General features: G+C 56.2%; 1 protein-coding gene across 50 annotated transcripts in view; it reads right to left on the bottom strand.

Annotated features, from left to right (window-relative positions):
• Positions 1-18382, bottom strand: part of CELF4 (CUGBP Elav-like family member 4) — a 294289-nt gene that overhangs the window by 17658 nt on the left and 258249 nt on the right. For 10 of the 50 annotated variants that reach the window (XM_028098226.1, XM_028098231.1, XM_028098239.1 and 7 more), the window contains exons 4-10: positions 11334-11462; positions 10833-10912; positions 10224-10367; positions 8939-9086; positions 6637-6786; positions 2841-2906; positions 1351-1434 (exon numbers count right to left, since the gene is read on the bottom strand). In XM_028098226.1, coding sequence (XP_027954027.1) covers positions 1351-1434; positions 2841-2906; positions 6637-6786; positions 8939-9086; positions 10224-10367; positions 10833-10912; positions 11334-11462 — 801 coding nt within the window. Of the gene's footprint in view, positions 1-1350; positions 1435-2840; positions 2907-6636; positions 6787-8934; positions 9087-10223; positions 10368-10832; positions 10913-11333; positions 11463-18382 lie in introns of all 50 variants that reach the window. The other 40 variants (XM_028098233.1, XM_028098225.1, XM_028098229.1 and 37 more) reach the window with 15 other exon arrangements.

The following is an 18382-nucleotide window of genomic DNA, read 5'->3' as shown; positions in this document are numbered from 1 at the left end:
TGAAGAGCTGGACTGAAGGGGAAGGAGGCAGGGGCGAACAGGCTGGAGGGCCACAGCCCAAGAGGGGACCCTCTGGTGGAGGCGGGGCTGCTGGACCACCCCCACCCCACTTGACCAGCAGGGGGCCCAGACCACACTCAGAGCTAGGGCAGGCTGGGCTTGCAGGCTGTGGGCAGGGGCCCCTCTGCACGCTCCTCTGGGTTCCTGTAGCTTGGCTCTCCTGGGCAGGAAGAAATGGCGATCCAGATCTCAGGAGCCGCCCAATGTGCGTAAACTGGGGTAGGGTATCATGGGTAACTTTGGAGGGGTGACAGTTTGGTGAAGGAAGGGCTGTGTGCATAATGAGAAATCCATAGGAAATTGCTGGAGTTCCACTCAGACTTGAGCTCCTTTGAGCTTCATGCTTCCCTAGCGACAGATCCTCACGATCCTCATTTTACAGGTGAGGACATCAGGGGTCAAGGGGAAGGTGGCCAAGCCGGGAGCCTGTCTGACCAATGAGTTTGGACTAACAGACCCCCAGGGTCCTTTCCAGAACTGACCTACATGCCCTGGCTCTAGGACAGTCTGCTGCAGGGACTATGAGCTGGGCTCTCTGGAGACATTGGAATCCCCTGTCCAAGTGGGCTCCTGGGGCAGATGGAGGAGCCTCACTGGCAGGATGACCTTTTCTGTGGGGTGGGGAAGGCAAGACCTTGTTAGTATTCCTGCCCTTCACACTGGTCTCTCTGTGAGCAGACCCACGGAATCCCTGAGGGTGGGCTTATTTCTCCAGCCTCCTGTGGGTCTATAGGTTCTGGAATGGACCTGAGGTCTTTATTAGATCTCAGCCCCCCAAGCCCCACTGGCCTTGCCTGGCCTGTCCTGTGCCCCGTGCACACCAGAGCCTTTGGATGTGACTTTCCAAGAACCTCTTCTTCCACTAGGCTGCACTGAGTCACCCCTGCCCCCTCAGCTGCCCGTGGAGTCCCACCTGGTGGCTCCAGCTGTCTCTGCCGGTCAACAAGAGGATACAAGTTCTCCTGTCCGTGATGAACAGGTCTCCCTACTCCTGCCCGCCTTCCAAGCATTCCTACTTCTTCCCTTCTTCTCCACTGGCCAAATCCTGCTCATCAGGGGATGGGGATTCTCGGACCCCACCCCTTCCAGGTTCCACCTTCCTGACCTCTTACCACTCGCTTGGATTGGAGAGGGCCTCATCCTGCAATTCTGCTGTCTTCCCTCACCCTCCTCAACACAACACACAAACATGGTCACCTTTCAAAAGAAAAACCCCAGTCAAAGGCCCAAGTGAACAGCCTCTTTGGGGACAGCAGGAGGTGGGGAGGAAGCCCCAGCTCAAAGACTCACCTTCTCTCTGTTGCTGGGGGATCATTGGAGGTGGCTGAGGAAAGGCCTGGCTTATCTGACCATAGGCAGCAGGGTAGGCGGCTGCTGGAGGGCCAGAGAGAAGAGGCAAGAGGGAGAAACCGCGACAGAGACATGGAGAGAGACAGAGTGAGAGGCAGGAATAAAGAGAGAAACTTCAGTGTTGAGCAGTAAAAGCAGATCAGCCAAAAACGGCATTTTTGCTTAGCCACTTAAGATAGAGCCAGCTGAGTGTGTGTGTGTGTGTGTGTGTGTGTGTGTGTGCGCGCGCGCGCACGCGCGCACTCACAGAGTGGGGGGAAGGCAAATTTATTCTGAAATAAGGGATAACCCACATGCGTGGATAATCCACAATAATGGATCACCAAAAGCATTGAATGCCCAGACCAGATCACCCACACAACGCCATTCTCTGAGCCACAGCGGACTCTGGCACACATATCCTCCGCCCCCTCAGATGGCACCTGTGTGGGAGGTGGGGCGCCATGCGAGGTGTGAGCTTGGCCTCTGGGATCCTGCCAGGGGTTGGTCCCTGGGGGCAGAGCACTGAGTTGGACAAACCTGGTGCTTTCTGCATTCAACTGGGAAGGGTCAGAGGCGGGATAGGAATGGCCAGCCCCTTCCTCCGCCTGACCTGGCTCCCAAAGGCGCAGGATCTGAGGTCAGAGCTCAGGGGTCCCAGCTGGTGAGAGAGAGCTTCCCCTGACCTCCAGATGTGAGAGGCCAACTTCATCAGAACCCCCACATTGCCCTCAAGGGAGATCTCTCTGGCTCTTTCTGACCTGGCCAGGCAGCAGGAGACTGGCTGGGCAGGGATGATTATGGTGTGTGTGAGGGAGACAGAGAATCAGGGCTGACAGCAGGCCTGGGGCTTCCTACAGTGGCTCATGGCCTTCCCACTCAGTGACCTAAGGCCATCTGCTCGCCCCAAGGCTATCTCTTCTCAGTTCTTTTTTCTACCTCTGGCTGCGTATCCTCCCTTGTTCCCTGTCATTTTGCTGGAGCCCCACTCCTGTTGCCTGTAAGTGGCAGGGGTGGGGGGATGGGTCAGAACTGCTTCCCTTCCAGGGTCGCTCCTTCGCTCACACCCAGGCATCTACACTTGCCAGGCCAGTGACGTGAGCTCTGGCCTCATCCCCAGTGCTGCTGTGTGGCTTGGGGCTCCTGGACACACCGGCCCCGGCAGCACCACGGCAGGGGGAGGAAAATCTGGCCTCAGGGATGAGTAACTGCCCAGCAAGGTCAGGGCTTTGGCCTGGCTCACCTTCTCCTCTGAAGTGCTGACCACCGACCACCCCGAGGGTACCCTGCCGTCACAGGTCAACTCTGCCTGAATGCTAGGGGTCCTCTCGCCGGAGAGCCCTCCCTCCTCCTCCCCCTCGCCCTCCCCGCCCCAGCTCTGGGCCCAGGCCTGGGGTGGGAAGGAGACACTGGCGCCGGGGCATGAGGACTGGGGACGTGCGGATACTAACGACCTGCGTACTGCTGCACTCCAGCGTAGGCCTGCTGCAGGGGGTCCGCGGCGGTGGGGCTCTGCGCTGCGGGGGAGCCAAGGAAGCAGAAGTCAGCGGTGCCCACCCAGACCAGGCTCTCCCCAACCGTGCCCACAAGACGATGCCGTGGCTGCATGGCTCTTTCCAGCCACTGTGGCGTCTGCCCCACCCTGACTGGGGGCTGGGAACGCAGGCTGCCGCCGGCGTGGGGGGGGGTGGGGTGGGTGGCTCCCTCAGGAGGCTGGCAAGGGCTGGGAAGGGGATGCCAGAGGAGGGCTTGACCACGACGGATTTGGTGGGAAGATCCTGGAAAAGGGCTGAGGAACTGTGGGTGAGGAGGCTAGAGGCTACCAGGAGGGTGGTCTCCTCCTCACTTATCCCCAGCACAAGCCAGGGGCAGATCCCACCTGGGTAAAATAAAGGGCATGAGAGGCTTCATCCCGTCACTCTGTCCTCCTGGGCCACCCATGCCTGCTCAAACCCAGGCACCCCTCCATTAGTCTCTGGGGGTTTGCCCCAGGCATGGAGGTTTTGCCTTCTGAGGCCATGACTGCGACACCCTCCCCAGGGACTAACCACACAAATAAGGTCTGCCCCGTGGGCTGGGAAAGGGGTGGGGCCCACTGAAACTGAAGAACCATGAGACCAAGGACCTTCCTCCCACCTGATGCCATGAGTCTGGGATGTCTACCGCCCAGTGTGAGGAGAGGAGCCTTAGGCTGATACTCTGGCAAATAACTTGGATTAGCTGGACTGGGAAGAAGGCTTGGCTCATTTCTGTTGCCCCTGTTGGGTCTACAGGTGCTGTGGGTAAAGGCAGTGTGAGCACTACCCTTGGTGACCAAGGCCACCGATGACTGACATGGGAGGGGGCTGGCCCTGGAGGCCCAGGGAGGCGAGTGGGGACACATCCAGCCTCAGTATGTTTGAGGCAGACCGGTTAACAGAGCAAGGCAGGAAGAACATTATCTGGGCTTATCTGCTTGGCAACCCAGGCCAGCCAAGCTAACTGGTAGTGCTAGGCTTTGGGGCCCACAGACTGGGAAGAATTCCCAAATTTCCCTTCCGAGCTCTTGTCCCAAAACCGCTCAGGAATATTCCACTAGAACAATAGCTCCCGAGCTGCAGGGGAGCCAAGGGAAGATCCTGGGGCGATAGTCTTTGGACACAGCGTGGATGGCAGCAGGGAAGCTGGGCCCAGGAGGGCACTGCTCAGAGCGGGGAGCTGAAGATGGGTCAGGATGCAGGTCCCTTCCTGCCTGGGGTTGTCTTGGGACAAAACCCTATCCCTCAGCATCCTTCACAGTGGAGACTGGAGCCAGGAGCTCCCAGTGGTGCTGGTGCTGGTGCTGGTGCTTGCTGGGCTGGTCTCCTCCTCCTTCCTGCTCTCTCTGCCTGACTCCTCTACTGGCCCCAACTCTCTAGCTTCGTCCCCTTGGTCTTCCCAGCTGCTCAAACACAAAGTGCCTTTATGCAAATTAGAAAAAGGTGTCTCTTCCTCTGGCCAGTTTGGTGGCCGAGGCAAAATCTAACCCGCACCACTTCCATAGCAGCTGTCCCCAGAAGAGTGCCAGCACCAAACAAGTGCTTGGCAAATACGGTGACCCACAGAGTGAACGGGCCTGAACGGTTGTGAGAGCTGCCCTTCAGGGGTATTAAGTCGCGGCAGAGGTCACGCTGTGTGCTTCACACCTGCTCTCCATGAGCAAGAGGAGAGAATGGAGAAGCTACCCAGGCCTAGGAAGTGGAGAAAAGCATTTCTGAGACCCCTCTCTCCTTCTCTGCTTAATGACCTCGTTAGTAACTGCCAAAGAGTGAACACTTTGAAGGATCTCGCTCATTACAGCGGCTCCAAACTCCGCATTTAAAGATGGTAAATTAATTTTTTTAATGTAATACTTTTCTCTTTTCCTTCCCTCCATCCTTCCCTCCTGCTCTGGCAGGGAATTGTTTATGGGATGTGGCAGATTGTTACAAATGGGGGAGAGGAACATTTCCAAATTCCGTGGGGGAAACAGCTCACAGATGCTGGTGGGGGTGGGGAACAAACAGGTTTGTCAAAATCTAGAGATCCAGATGGGCTTGCAGGCAGGGAGGAGGGGGGAAATGAAACCACCCAGATGTGCTGGGGACTGGATCTCCCAGCCCATGAGCCTGAGCAGGGAGGAGCCCAAGAGCCTGAGATTGGTGGGGTCTCTCCCGCCTCCGGCTTGCCAAGCCCCTCCCTTCTTCCCTGGCCAGCCTGGAGTCTTCGTCCTTCAACAACACTCCAGATCCTCTGGCCCTGCCACTTCACTCTGGGCTTCTCTGGCCTCTTGTCTAGGCAGTGAGGGGAGAGGTGTGGAGCAAGCACTGGGATCAGATCAGAGACAACTCCAAGGTCAAAGTCAGGAAATTCTCCTCTATTTCTTGCTAGCACAGTGACCTTGCACTCAGCTGCTGGTGGAATGTTCATATTCTATGGATGTCTGGGCCTCACTCCAGACACTGAAATCAGAATCTCTGGGCTTCTGTGATTTCACAAAGTCACCCAGAGGGTTCTGATGAGCAACCAGAGTAGAGAGCCCTATTTTGCCCCCCAAGCTGACCTCTTCTGTCCTAGTTGGGCAGCCCCTGCCCCGGCCAGGCAGGCTCCCCCGGTTTCTGCACCTCCAGGGCAGCCCCCTCCACAGAGGTGTGTTCCTTGTTCATCCTCACCTCTCTAATGCCTACCCATCTGTTAAAGTGGATCTGGGCCTCCTCCTCGGGAAGCTCTGTTGGGCTTCTTCAGCCTATAGAACTCTCCCTTCATTTGAATCCTTTAGCATCTCGAGGCAGACAACATTCACTCTTGATGAACTCTGTTCTGCCTTATTGTCTCCTTATGCTGTGAATGTATATTGTATTCCTGGCTGCCTTTGAGCTCCCAGGGGATTAGGCCCATGTCCTGTTCTCCTTCTGGGGCCCCCTTTCATCTGGCACAGACTGGGAACTTACTAGTACTTATGGGGACTCTGTAACCTAGTCATCTGCCCTCCAGGAAGGACAGCACTCTTCACATCTCCATCACTTTGCCCCTTGCCAGTCTGCTCTAGGGCTTTAGGCCCAGCTTTCCTGCTCTCATGTCAGTCTATCCACAAAATCAGAGAGAACAGCTGCTTCAAGTCAGCTGGGTGCTCTCACCACGAAAGAAATGCTAAGTTTGAGAGGAACAAAGTTAATTAGGAGCCTACCTCCTGGATCTCGTGTGCCTGAATTGATGCTAGAAGCGCTCGGGTGCTAACCAATGTTCTGATTCCCTGTCCCAAGTGCTGACCATGGTCGCATACGGATCCAGGGACCCAACAGAGGCCAGGTTGCCAATTTATGTGCCTTTGCTTCCTTCCTACAAGAGTTTTTTCCTACTTAACACTAAGTATGATTATCCTCCTAGCATCTATCTCTTCACTTCCTATGGGTCAAATTCACCCTCAATTAATTTGCAGTTACTAGCCTCTCTACCCGACTGTACAACTGTGTCTATTGTCTTCTCTGTCCTGACGGAGCTCCACAAATGGGCTTCTTTCTCACCCTCAGACTGGCACCTCTCCAAGAAGGAGAATTTGGTCTCTTCTTCCCAACCAGGGGCTCCCTGAAGGAGGGCAGGAAGCTAGCTCTCTCTGATCACATTTGGGGTTTTACCAAGGAACAAACAGAGGGTAGGAGACACATGTTCCCTGTTATAACACCAAGGGCAGAGACGGGATGGGTGAGGAGTGTGTTGCATGGGGAAGGAAGGGTTACCAGACACGCTTACCTGGGTAGGGGTGGATGCCGTTAGCAAACACAGCTTCCGCAGCAGGTTGCCCATTGGCCTGTGGGGGGAGGCCGGTGAAGCCGTTCACCCCAATGGGGGATGGGATGCTAGGCACAGCTGGTGCAGTGATGCCTGGAGGAGTGCTGCCACCTGGTTCCAGAGGTGGAGAGGGGTGGAGAAGGAAGGGAGGCAAGCGGAACCAAGGTGAGGAAGGCCAGCCCATGGAGCTCCACCCATTGGCTCCAAGGGCCTTGGAATAGACCTAGACTTTACCTACCAACTCAGTCCTATCTGTGAATCATGCCTTGGGTTTTCTCCCTGCATGGTAACACCACTCATCCCAACTGCATCCATCCTTCAAGGCAGAGTCCAACTCTAGCCTACCCCATAAAGACTTCCCTGACTGGTGACCGCAGCATGACCTTGGACCTGCAGCACATAAACTATTCTCAGTGTCCTTGACTTTGACCATACTTAATTTTCCTTTCATCTTTTTCAGTGGTTATTGCTCACCCTGGCAAAGTCAGGATGCCTTGTTTAACCACTAAGGGGCTTCTAAGTTTCTGGCTCTGCTCTCTTCTCTGGATCACAAAGGGGCTGATCTGCCTCCCCACCCAAGAGTTTTGCTACTCAGGTGGAGGAGGTACTAATTCTGATGTTCCCTTGCCCTAAGGGAAGAGAGAGCCCTTTGCAAAGTCCACAGTCAGCCCCGTTCATACATAAAATAAAACACTTTGGTCTCCTCCAGTGGAGGCAAAGGTGATGCTCACTGTGGCAAGGGTAAAGTCAGGGTCAGATGACAATACCCTGTGCCTTCCCTATGCCAGGTGGGTGGAGCCCAAGGTGTGGATGGCATGGTGATTGTATTGGAAAGGGCCTTCCTCTTCATGTAGGAAGCAGGGTCTCTCTACAGCTCCTGGATGTCAGGAAGGCTGCTGGTATGGTGTGGGAACAGAGAGCCAAGGAAGCTTGATGAATGAGAGCTTCAGGTGTTGGGGCCAGCCCTTGGGACTAGACAAGGGTTTCTTAATTTTGGCACTATTGACATTTGAGGCCAGACATTTCCTTATTGTGGAGAGCTGTCCTGTGCATTGTAAGATGTTTAGCAACATCCTTGGCTTCTACCTACCAGATTACAGTAGCAGGCCCACCCCCCAACGAGTTGTGACAACCAAAAATGTCTCAGGACATTGCCAGATGTCCTAGGGGGCAGAGGGACAAAATTGCCGGGGTTGAGAATCGCTGAACTGAACAATAGCCAAGATCCAATTAAGAACATGCTTTGTGGGCTGCCTGCGTGGCTCAGTCCATTAAGCATCTGCCTTCGGCTCGGGTCATGATCTCAGGGTCCTGGGATCAAGCCGGGCGGGGAGTCTGCTTCTCCCTCTCCCTCTGCCTCTCCCCCTGCTTGTACTGTCTCTCTCAAAATGAATGAATGAATGAATGAATAAATGAATAAATAAATAAATAAATAAAATCTTTTTAAAAATTTTGAAAATTAAAAACTTTTTTAAAAAAAGAACATGACTGGGCGCCTGGGTGGCTCAGTCGGTTAAGCGACTGCCTTCGGCTCAGGTCATGATCCTGGAGTCCCGGGATTGAGTCCCGCATCGGGCTCCTTGCTCAGCAGGGAGTCTGCTTCTCCCTCTGAACCTCCCCCCCCATGTTCTTGCTCTCTATCTCATTCTCTCTCTCTCAAATAAATAAATAAATAAATCTTTAAAAAAAAATAAAATAAAAATAAAAAAAGAACATGACTTGTGAAAGGGGTTATTTCCAAGCCCCCTGTCCTTTAATAACTCCTGATGTCCTCTCTTGCTTACTGTGCCGTTGTCTTGGGAAAACCCAATGAGTCTAAGTTGGGTTAAAGAAAAATGAAAAAAATGGGGCTCCTTCTGTGGTTAGACCAGGAACCTAACAAGGTCACAGAATGGGCAGGGGTCTTTACCCCTCAGACCTCAAAGGGAGGTGTTTTCATGTGAATTTCTTTCTAGAGATCTACAAAAGAGACCAAGATGAATTGCTTCCTGACATGGCTCAGTAACTTGAGTGAAACTGTCATCACCTTGAAATCATGTCATTGACAGCATGGGGCCCACATCCCATCTTCCCCTGGGTCCCCAGGGATTAGAACATTCTTAAGGCAAACTTCTGGAGGATGAGGCCTGCTTGGGCCCATACATGTGTGCTCTTGCCATAGAAAGGTCCCTTAGTAGATAAAATTGGCCAATCAATAGGTCCCACCCTGAGTCCAGCTGCTTTCCTGCCTGGCCAGGCCCCGTGTTGGTACCCGCCCACTCACCTGAGGTTGGGGTCATGGGTGCGGCCGCCAGGCCATTCATGTTGAGGGCTGCCATCTGCTGCATCTGGGCGGCGGCGAAGGCAGCCATGGGGTTCAGGTAGCCGCCCTGCGCGACTGATGCCATTAGTGCCGCTTGCTGCTGCATCAGCTGGGGCAGAGGAAGCGGAAAAAATATCATGCGCTTCCGGGGGGGCAGCCCTCCCCACCAGGGGGCTCAGCTCCCAGAGACCAGCCTCCTGGGGGGGCCCTGAACCCCAGGGAGTTTGGCTCTATCTCTCCACCCCCACTGCCTGAGAGAACTGTATTCATAAGTCATGGTAGGGCCTTAGGGACTCTAAAGTTGCAGGGTGGGCGTGAGGGGTGGGACTGGCTCCATGGGTGTTGGTCAGCCCTGTGAAAGGTCTGTCATCCGTGGAGATGTGGCACCCGAAGCTCTAGAGACATGGTAGATGAGCCTCTGTAGAACTAACTTGGCATGGATTTGTTTAAAATGGTCTTCACTTGGAATCAGGAACAGCAGGATCATGACTAGAACTCTAGGCACCCCCAGTGTTGTCATAAAGGAGAGTGGGGACTGGGTAGGTCGTGGACATGGCTAAGTTTGGACACTGCTGAACAAGTGAAGTAGGCTGACCTCTTTAGATTAGGAACCCTGGCCCAGCTCAGTGCCACACATGTGGGGGCTGTGGTCACAAGTCTGGGGGGGGTGGGCAGCTCAGGGGAGATGTGGACAGAGGAGGCTCCAATGTGGAAGGAAGAAGTGGGTGGCCATCAGCATGAGGCAGGGTCTGGGGGGACTGCAGGGGAAGGATGGGTGCGGGGGACCCCTGCCAGGAGTGCCCAGAGGCCTGAGGCCCCGGTTCCCTGAGTGAGAGCGGGAATACAACAGCCACAAGCAAACACCTGAGCCTCTCTCCGCACCTCCAAGTGGTGCCTCCTAGGGTTTGAGGAGTGGAAGAACGCTGAGGTAACCCTCCTGCTGCCTGGCTCAGAGGCCTTCTCTCTAGCTCTTCCCCTTTAGAACCAGGACAGCAACCCCCTCCTCCCCGCAGCCACCCTGCATCAGCCTAACCTTGTCTTAACCCCTCTGGCCTCTACTCCCTGGGTTCGTTCCTCACCACTCCTCAGGCCCCAGAGCAGCAGGATGCTCTGGGCCAGGAGCAGGGCTCCCCCCAGCACTGTTAGGTGTCCTTGCTCTTTGGGGCTCTGAGCAAAGTGAGCTAGAGAACAGCTGCGGCCCCCCCCCCCCACACACACACGCGCGCCCGGCTGTGCCCCCACTTACTGCCTGTGCGTAGGCGCCGTAGGCCCCGAACGGGATGGCCATGGGGTTGAACATGCCCATCTGGCCAGCCATCTGCTGCATTCGCCGCATCGTGCGCTCCTTGTCAGTGTCGGCAAACTTGACCACCAGACTGGATGAGGCTCCCTGCAGCCATTACTGCGTGTGAGGCCCACTTGCCCCAGCTGCCTCCTCTCCCAGCTGTCCTTGCCTCCAGCCTGGAGGCACCAGATCCTCCCCAGGGCAGACGGGCGGCGGCGGGGAGGGTGGGGGCGGCGGTAACGGAAGGCTAGCTCCCGCGCTTGCACTCGCCCAGCCACTCGCCCAGCCACTCGCCCAGGCCCTCGCCCAGCGGTCTGGGATCCTAACCCCACCGCGGGCGTTTTTATCTAGGGGCAGTCCAGTTCCTTAACATCTCTGGGCCTCGGAGTCCTCGTCTGAGAAATGGGGATACTGATAATGCCTTCTTGCCTCTCGGGGAGGCTGTGAGCCCCGCACGGTGTGCACGGAGCGCAAGGGCAGGCGGGGCCCTGCGGGGCTCTTGGTCCCTCCCTCCGGGGCGCCGTGCCCGCCCCCACCCCACCCCCACCCCAGGGTTGGGGGCCCACTCACCGGCATAGTCTGGCTGCCGTGCAGGGCGTTGATTGCGGCTTGCGCCTCGGCGTGGGAGGAGTACTTCACAAAGGCGCACCCTGGGGGGACGCGAGAGGCTGAGCCACGGCACGAGGGCCCCCAGGAAGGCCAGAGAAGCACTATAGGGCTGAGAGGCGGGGCACGGGAGGGGCGGAGGGGAGAGGGCGCATCCCAGATGAAAGCAGAATGGGTGACCCACAGAGACTGAGAAAGAGAGACACCGAGAAACACAGCGACACAGAAAGACCTGGGCGGGCCAGAAAGTTAAAAGACCCCTGAAGTCTCTCTGCCCCTGTCTGGACTCGGCTAGTGGCCATCCCTTATGCCCAGGCCGGGACCGCCTCGCCCCTTCCAAGCATGCTTCCCTGGCTCGGTCGCAGGTTGGTCGCGGCCAGCTGGAGACGGCCCAGGACCTGGCGGTCAGTGAGATGCGCGGCCCGAGGCCTTGCCCGCCCGCTCCCCCGCCCCACCCCCACGCACCCTTGCTGTTGCCATCCGGCCCGCGCAGGATGGTACACTCCTCGATGTTCCCGAAGGCCTCGAAGAGGCGGCGCACGTCGTCCTCGGACTGCTGCTTGTTGAGCATGCCCACGAAGAGTTTTCTATCTTCTGGAACAAAATTAGGAGATGCTTACCCGGGCCAGGGGAGCCGGGCTGCACCGGGGCGGCCCGGGGGTAGGGCACGACCGAAGAGGAAGGGGGGGTAGGGAAGAGCTGGGCAAGGGAGAGAGCTCATAGCTGGAGAGGGAGGGCTGGGGTGTGGCTAGAGCAGGATGGGCCACAGGGTGAGGAGGTTGGGGGAGAGGGAGAGCATAGCCAGAGGAGGAGGTGAGGAAGGAGGGTTTGGGCTGGATGGCAGCGACTGTGCCCCCTCCCGCCCAGAAGGAGCAAGGCCACTGGTCTGGCTGCTCACCTGTGGCACACAGATGGCCCACCGGTCGTTTGGGCAACTCAACATTCGCTCCCTCCATCCTCTTAGACATACACTCACTATCTTCTTGAGCCACCTTCACCCACAGATGCCAAAATTACTGACAACAGGCAAGTCTGCCACAGGGCCTTTGAATAGGCTGTTCCCTCTGCCCAGAGTGCCTCCAACATCACAAGGTTGAATCCTCTTCTTCTAGGTCTATTGCTTCCTCATCAAGGTCCCTCCTTCCGGCTCTCTTTAATTCTCTGTCTCAGCTCCTCCCTCTGATGGCCCAGGTTTCAAAGGACAATCATTCACTGCCTTGCCTGTGTAGCTGGTTTCGGTCTAGCTCTCTCCCCGCACCCCATGTCCTCTCCCTGGGGGAAGAGACGAGGCTTTGGCTGGAGCAGCAGTACCTGACACATAGTTACAGAGTGGAGGAATGAACGCCCTGTGCCATTCCTAGGGTCACACCTTCTTTCTACCTCACATTGTTTTTACCTCCATCTGGTGTCCCTTCCTGGATCTGGCCCTTCCTATTTCAGGCAGCAAAATTTAACCCTGGGCACTTTGGTGGGGGGGGCTGTTCCTGAAGGCTGGGCAACCTCACCAGCCTCCCCCTACTCTTGTGTTGAGTCCCAAGTGGTTTGTTGACACCACTTGGCCTGACCATGTGCTTAGGGTAACAGGGATCACACTGGGCTGTGTGGATCTGCAGCAGCTCGGGGCTGCCAGAGATTTGGAGTCCCACAAGCTTACTGCAGTGTGGCCTTAACTCCTCCCACTGAGGTGGGGTCTGTGCTCCTTCCCCTTGGACCTGGGCGGGGCTGTGAGTGCTCTAACCAATAAAGAATGGCAGAGGTGAAGCCTGCTGATTTCCGCACTAGGTCATAAAAGGGATCCGCTTCTACTTGGCTCTTTGAGGATGCTTCCTCTATGGAAGTCAGCCACCCTGCTGTGAAGGACTTACAACGAGGGCACATAGAGAGTCTTTATGGAAAGGAACCCAGGCCCCCAGCTGACAGCCCACATTGACCACTAGACATGTGATGAATGAGTCTGCAGATGATTCCAGACCCCAGCCTTTGAGTCTTCCAGCTGAGGCCCAGACATCCTGGAGCAGAGATAGGCCTTCCTTCCATGCTGTGCCCTGTCTGAATTCCTAGCCTGCAGGATCCATGAGTGTAACAAATGGTTGTTTCACACCACTCAGTTTGGGGCAAAATTGTTATGCAGCCATGGTACCTGGCACAGAATCCCTGCGGTAGCAGCGCTCAGCAGGTACTCACTTAGATGTTTGTTGACTCTCCAGTGACTGACAAACACAGGCACACACAGCCAAGGATGCAGAAATGCACACCCCCAAGTTGCAAATGGCCTTGAGTTCCTGGTTCCTCGGAATGTGAGAGCATTCTGGGACCACGTCCATCTGTGCTCAGGGTGGTTGGCACCTCCTGCCCCAGAGAGCCCCTCCCCTCTTGCCCACACTGCCAGGGGAGTTCACATAGAGCTGAGGGACTGTCCTGGGGTCTAGAACAGAGCAGAGGAAACCAACTTTTTGGTTGGTTTCCTGCAAAGCTGCACAGGCCACCCCAGAGTTCTCCTCTTCAGGAAGCCCTGACCTCTGCCCTGCCAGTACCCCTTAGCCCAGAGCACCCAGCACTGGGCACCTTCTCAATGATGAGGGGGCCCTGGGTCACAGTGCCTTCCATGCCCCGCAGGGCATCATTGCCACTTCCTGCTACCAGTGCCGGACTGGGGCACACCAGCACAGCCCTTCACCAGTAGTGGGCTTCAGCCAAAGCTCTGGGGCCTGGAGCCCTAGCCCCACCACCTGCCCTGCCTGGGCTGCTTGACCTGGCTTCTGGGGCCATCCCAGGACCAGGCACACCCTGGCCCCATCTTCAGGGCTCTGGGACTCCAAAGTCTGGGCTGGGAAACCAAGAAGAAGGAAGGAGAGAGAGAGAGTGGAGTGGTGAAGCTGAGGAGGGATGGAGGGAGATGGGGTTAGGGCCAGAGGGAGAAGGAACATGGCAGAAAGGGAGGAAAAAGAATCAGAAACAAAGAGGGGCACCTGGGTGGCTCAGTTGGTTAAGCATCTGCCTTCAGCTCAGGTCATGATCTCGGGTTGCTGGGATGGAGGCCCGCATCGGGCTCCCTGCTCAGGGGGAAGCCTGCTTCTCCCTCTCCCTCTCCCTCTGCAGCCCCCGCCCATCCCAGCCCGCCCCCGCTCGTGCTCCCTCTCTAAAATAAATAAATAAAATCTAAAAAAAAAAAATAAGAGACAGAATGCAGAGATGGGCAGAGGAGAGGCAGAGAGAGAGGAGAGAGGGTCAGGGGCTTATGTTGAGCTCCCAGAAGCTGCAGCAGCATTTTGCATGAAGTGGACAGAGCATTTCAAGTCTTCAGGAGTGCTGGGACGTGGCAACTCTGCGCTCCAGGCCGGTCTAGGGCTCCCCCTTGCCCCCAGGGCCTTTTAAAGACCCCCATTAAATGGGATTTCTGGAAAGACAATGAAGTAAAACCCCCTGCCTCCAGCTAATCCCTGGCCCCCCTGCTTAGAAATTCCGTCTCCTCCCCGGGAAGGAAAGGGGGAGGGAAGAGTAGGCCCCTCCTCCACCTGAACCTGATTCAAATGCTGGGACCACAGCCCGGAGCTTTCTCCTCTCTCCTGACGTCTGAATGTATTCCTTTATCATCATTATGACAGCCTTCTGATTGCATTAAAATTCATCCACACGTGCCTTTCTATCCAGCCACATTCCTTTTGCCAGTTTTCTTCCCCCTAATTTTTTCTTCCTCTCCCCTGAAATCTTGCCTTCCTAACAGTTCTCCATTCTAGACCAGGACCCTTCCTTCTGGAGGACTTTACAAACATGTAGGGGGCCGGGCTCCTCCTACCCCTGACCACCCAGATTTCCCCAGGGAAACTGCAGCTAGCCTTGCCTTTCTGGAAGACTGCAAGAAACCAAAGAAACCTGCTCCATATTTACTCCCCTAAGGGTTCTTGGGTGACCCCATCCCCACTCAAATGTTGGTGGTTTCCAGGATCCTCAAATGCACCCCGTTTGTCCCCTCTTCATTTCCACTGGGTTTTGGTGTGATTCTAGGGATTCTCTTTCACACCAGAGGCTGGAAGGACTCTGAGTCCAAGGGTGGATCTTCTTCGGGCCCAGGCCCTAGGGCTAAACCCCAGCTCCCCTCCTTACAGATGTATAACTGCTTCCCATCGGGGGCTTTAGGTCTACAAAATGGGAACACTCAGTCCTGCCTCAGGTGGTAGATGCTAGGCTTCCAAGAGATACTACAGGGACAGGACCTGGTGAGCAGTTACAACATGGAGGGCCATTACTCAGGGTTCTCTATTCAGGAGGAAGAGGAAATGGAGTGCCACCTCCCCTTCATTTGCCCTACCCTGATTTGGCCAGGGAGGGCCACCCCCTGCTGTGTGTCCTAATGGGGAAAGGTTATCTCTGGGGGAGACCAGACTCAGGCTGTGGCTGACCAGCTGAGATGGACAATCTCCCCCTGTCACCCTACCCCCTGTGACCTCCTCCCGCTCTGGCTACTTTCCCGAGGCGCTGTCCCTAAGTTGTTCTCAGATGACCAATGGCACTATTTGCTGGTGTCTTGGATCTGATGCCAACCTAGTGAGAGTCTCAGAGGATGACTCAGTTTCCCCATCCAGTTCCCATCCTCTCCAACATCCACACAGACCCCTAACTCCGGCGACAGGCCGAGCAGTCTCTGAGCACGACCTGCCTATCTGAGGTGATGCAGGGTTCCTGGGTGATGTTCTCACTCTCCCCTGTAAGCCCTGGGCCTTAAGTCCATTGCCTCCCACAGCTGGGGTATGGGGGTGTTGTTGCTCCTCTGAGGAGGTGAGCCCAGGAGAGACAGGGGTGGAGATGGGCTGAAGATGCCCCTGGGTGGGAAGTCATAGGGCCCAAACATGTGAGCAAGGGGAAGCTAGTGACTGGAACCCAGTATCTTGCCCTCAACAGAGCCCAGCTTGGGGTAGGGCAATATGTTCATATTCCGACTCTCAGGGCTGAGTCCAGTGCCAAATTGCCCCAACCCTCGAGTCTTCACATGGGCTCCTCCTGTCAAGAGACAGAACGAGGGAGCATGCTCCTCAGTCATTTCAACTGTTTGCTAAGCACTTTCTCCGAGCACTGTTCCTGCAATAGTAATGAGAGAGGTGAATCTGCTCACTGGAGCTGACATCCATCCCCTGACGGGGACACAGTCACTGGAGCTGATGTCCATCCCCTGACGGGGACACAGCCCATCTGCAATAAACCACTTCTAAACAAGCCAAAGCCACTGGGGCTGCCACACTGTGGCCCCCAGAACTAGTGTGCCGTCCCCAGAGGGAACAAGGCCACAGAGTGGCAGAGCTGGACAGGGCCCTGGATAACACCTAGGTCCCACCTCTTTTCAGATGAGGAAGGTGGAGCAAAGGGGTTGCTCTAAGACACACAGTGGCAGCCTCTCAGGGTCTTGACTTCCCAATCCCATGACCTCTTGTTCCTGCCTCCCTGCTCTTTCCAAATGTGAGTGCCTGTGTCTGAGGGTGTGGGGAGCACCTGGGGTTCTGGGGAAAGGGAGTATGACACCCCAGAAGAGCTGGGCAACAGAAAGTAAGCACAGGTCCTTAGCCCTGCCTGGACCCACAGAGAGCAGCTCTGTTCTCTGTGCCCTGTGTCCTCCCACTGCCAGGGACTGGGCAGAGTCTACAGCACCCCCCAAATAATGCATGGGAAAAGTACCCAGTTCTGTGTTAAGCGAAGGTGTTCATGGCCATCTTAGAGAAGGACCTGGATCAGAGCACCTGACCTCCCTCCTGGGTCCACCCTCTCGTGGCTCCTTCAGCAAGCATTTGCTGAGCACCTACCGTGAGAGAGGACAGCCAGGAAAGAGCTCTGGACTGTGCACCAGAGGGGCCAAAAGGGGAGATGGGAGTGTTTACACCCTGAAGGCTTCCAGGAGGAGGGGGACTGGAGTTATGCTGTCCAGAGGACAGGTGCGGGGGGTGGGGGTGGGGAATGCTCCAGGCCCACCTCAGAATTTGAGCAAAGTCTGAGAGGTGGGAGGGACCCCTTCGGCTGCTCTTGTCACCCACTCTGAGGGATCCCTGCATGCCACAGGGCTTGCAATAGGGGGACCTGCTCAAGTTCAAGGCCTCGTGCTTGCTCCCCCTCCACCAGCACACACCTCTCCCATTCCTCTGGCCTCACCAGTCTTTTTTATTTTCCCAGCACCTCAGTCTAATTAAACTTCAATTTCCCAACCTCTAAGAAGCCCTGGGAGGCACCCTCAGGAGCCATAGGTAGGTGGATAGGTGCTTATGAAAAGGCAGTGGCATCTGGTTGCCAGAATCTTAGGCTTTTTCCAGTCCCCCTGAGAGAGAGAGCCTCCTGCTCTCCTTCACTCCCGACATCAGGGCAGAATGGGGCTCGGGCTGGAAGGAAGGCCCAGAAAACACAGAAGCCGGATGGCAAAGGCAGTCCCCTCCATAGGATATCTCAGGCTGGTGCCTGGGCGGGGGGGGGAGGGGGGGGCGGATGGGCAGGGAGCATCTCCTGGGCTCCGCAGGGGGAGGGGGCCCCTGATGGGGGCGGAGGTGGGTGGCAGCAGAACCGCTTGACTTGCCAAATGCCAGCGCCCTAGTGCTAATGCTCAAATTCCAGTTTAATTTCCAAAATTCGATTCGCTCATTACCACCGGCATTAAACAATATTTCCTGCTTAAGGAGAGACGGCACTGTGGGCGAGTGTTCAGATGGTTAATGCCTTTTATTGCCACAGTAGACTTTTACTGTTCTCTTCCCTCCGGCTGCTGAGGGAGGGTTTGTGGGGGACGGGAGTTGGGGAGAACCCCAGGGCCAGGGGCCAGGGTGGGGAATAAATGGCTTTGAGGTCTGGGGCGGGTGGGGAGGGCAGAGGAGTTAGTGGGGGGCCTGGCAGCTGGGGGGGATACAGGGCCGGGTAGCAAGAGACACTTTCCTTTGGGTCCCTGGAGACTCAAAGACAGCAGTTTGTTAGTGAGGAAAAAATGCCAGACGTTCACAATCACTGAGCCAGAGGTCTTCCCTCCTGCTCTGCAGGCTCTGGACCCCAAGGTGCTCTGGCTCGGGCCAGAGCTGGGAGCCTGGGGTGCCCCACGTGCCTGCCTCAGCTGCTGGCAGAACCTGGAGCCCTGGGGACCATCCCATGCAGGGCCCTCAGGCATTTCTCAGGCCGTTTGCTTTGGGACCAGGAGACTTCCCAGGGTGCCTCCCGGATTCCAGATCCATCTGCTGTCCTTGGAGATGATCTCAGTGCTCCAGGGCCCACAGACAGTGAGTCTGAGGGGAAAAGGCTTACTCCTGTTCCCTAACTTCACTGAGGATCAGGAGGACCTGCAGTCGAAGGGACAGGAAAGGCACACCAACTCCACCAGAGGGGCTGGAGGTGGAGGTGGGGTTGGGGGGAGACATCTTCCAGGCAGTAACTGAAGCTGTTTGTCAAACCAACCTTAGGCAAGTCACGTAGCTCCCGGGGCCCCTGTTTCCTCATCTTCTAGAGGGAGAGAATAGCTGTGCCCACCGCGTCAGGCTGTTAGAAGTTAAACCAGC

The sequence above is a fragment of the Eumetopias jubatus genome, unplaced genomic scaffold (assembly GCF_037043125.1).
Source record: "Eumetopias jubatus isolate StellerSeaLion01/CBP00866 unplaced genomic scaffold, mEumJub1_p1.0 scaffold_16, whole genome shotgun sequence".
NCBI classification, from domain to species: domain Eukaryota; kingdom Metazoa; phylum Chordata; class Mammalia; order Carnivora; family Otariidae; genus Eumetopias; species Eumetopias jubatus.
This window is presented reverse-complemented; position numbering and strand designations above follow the sequence as displayed.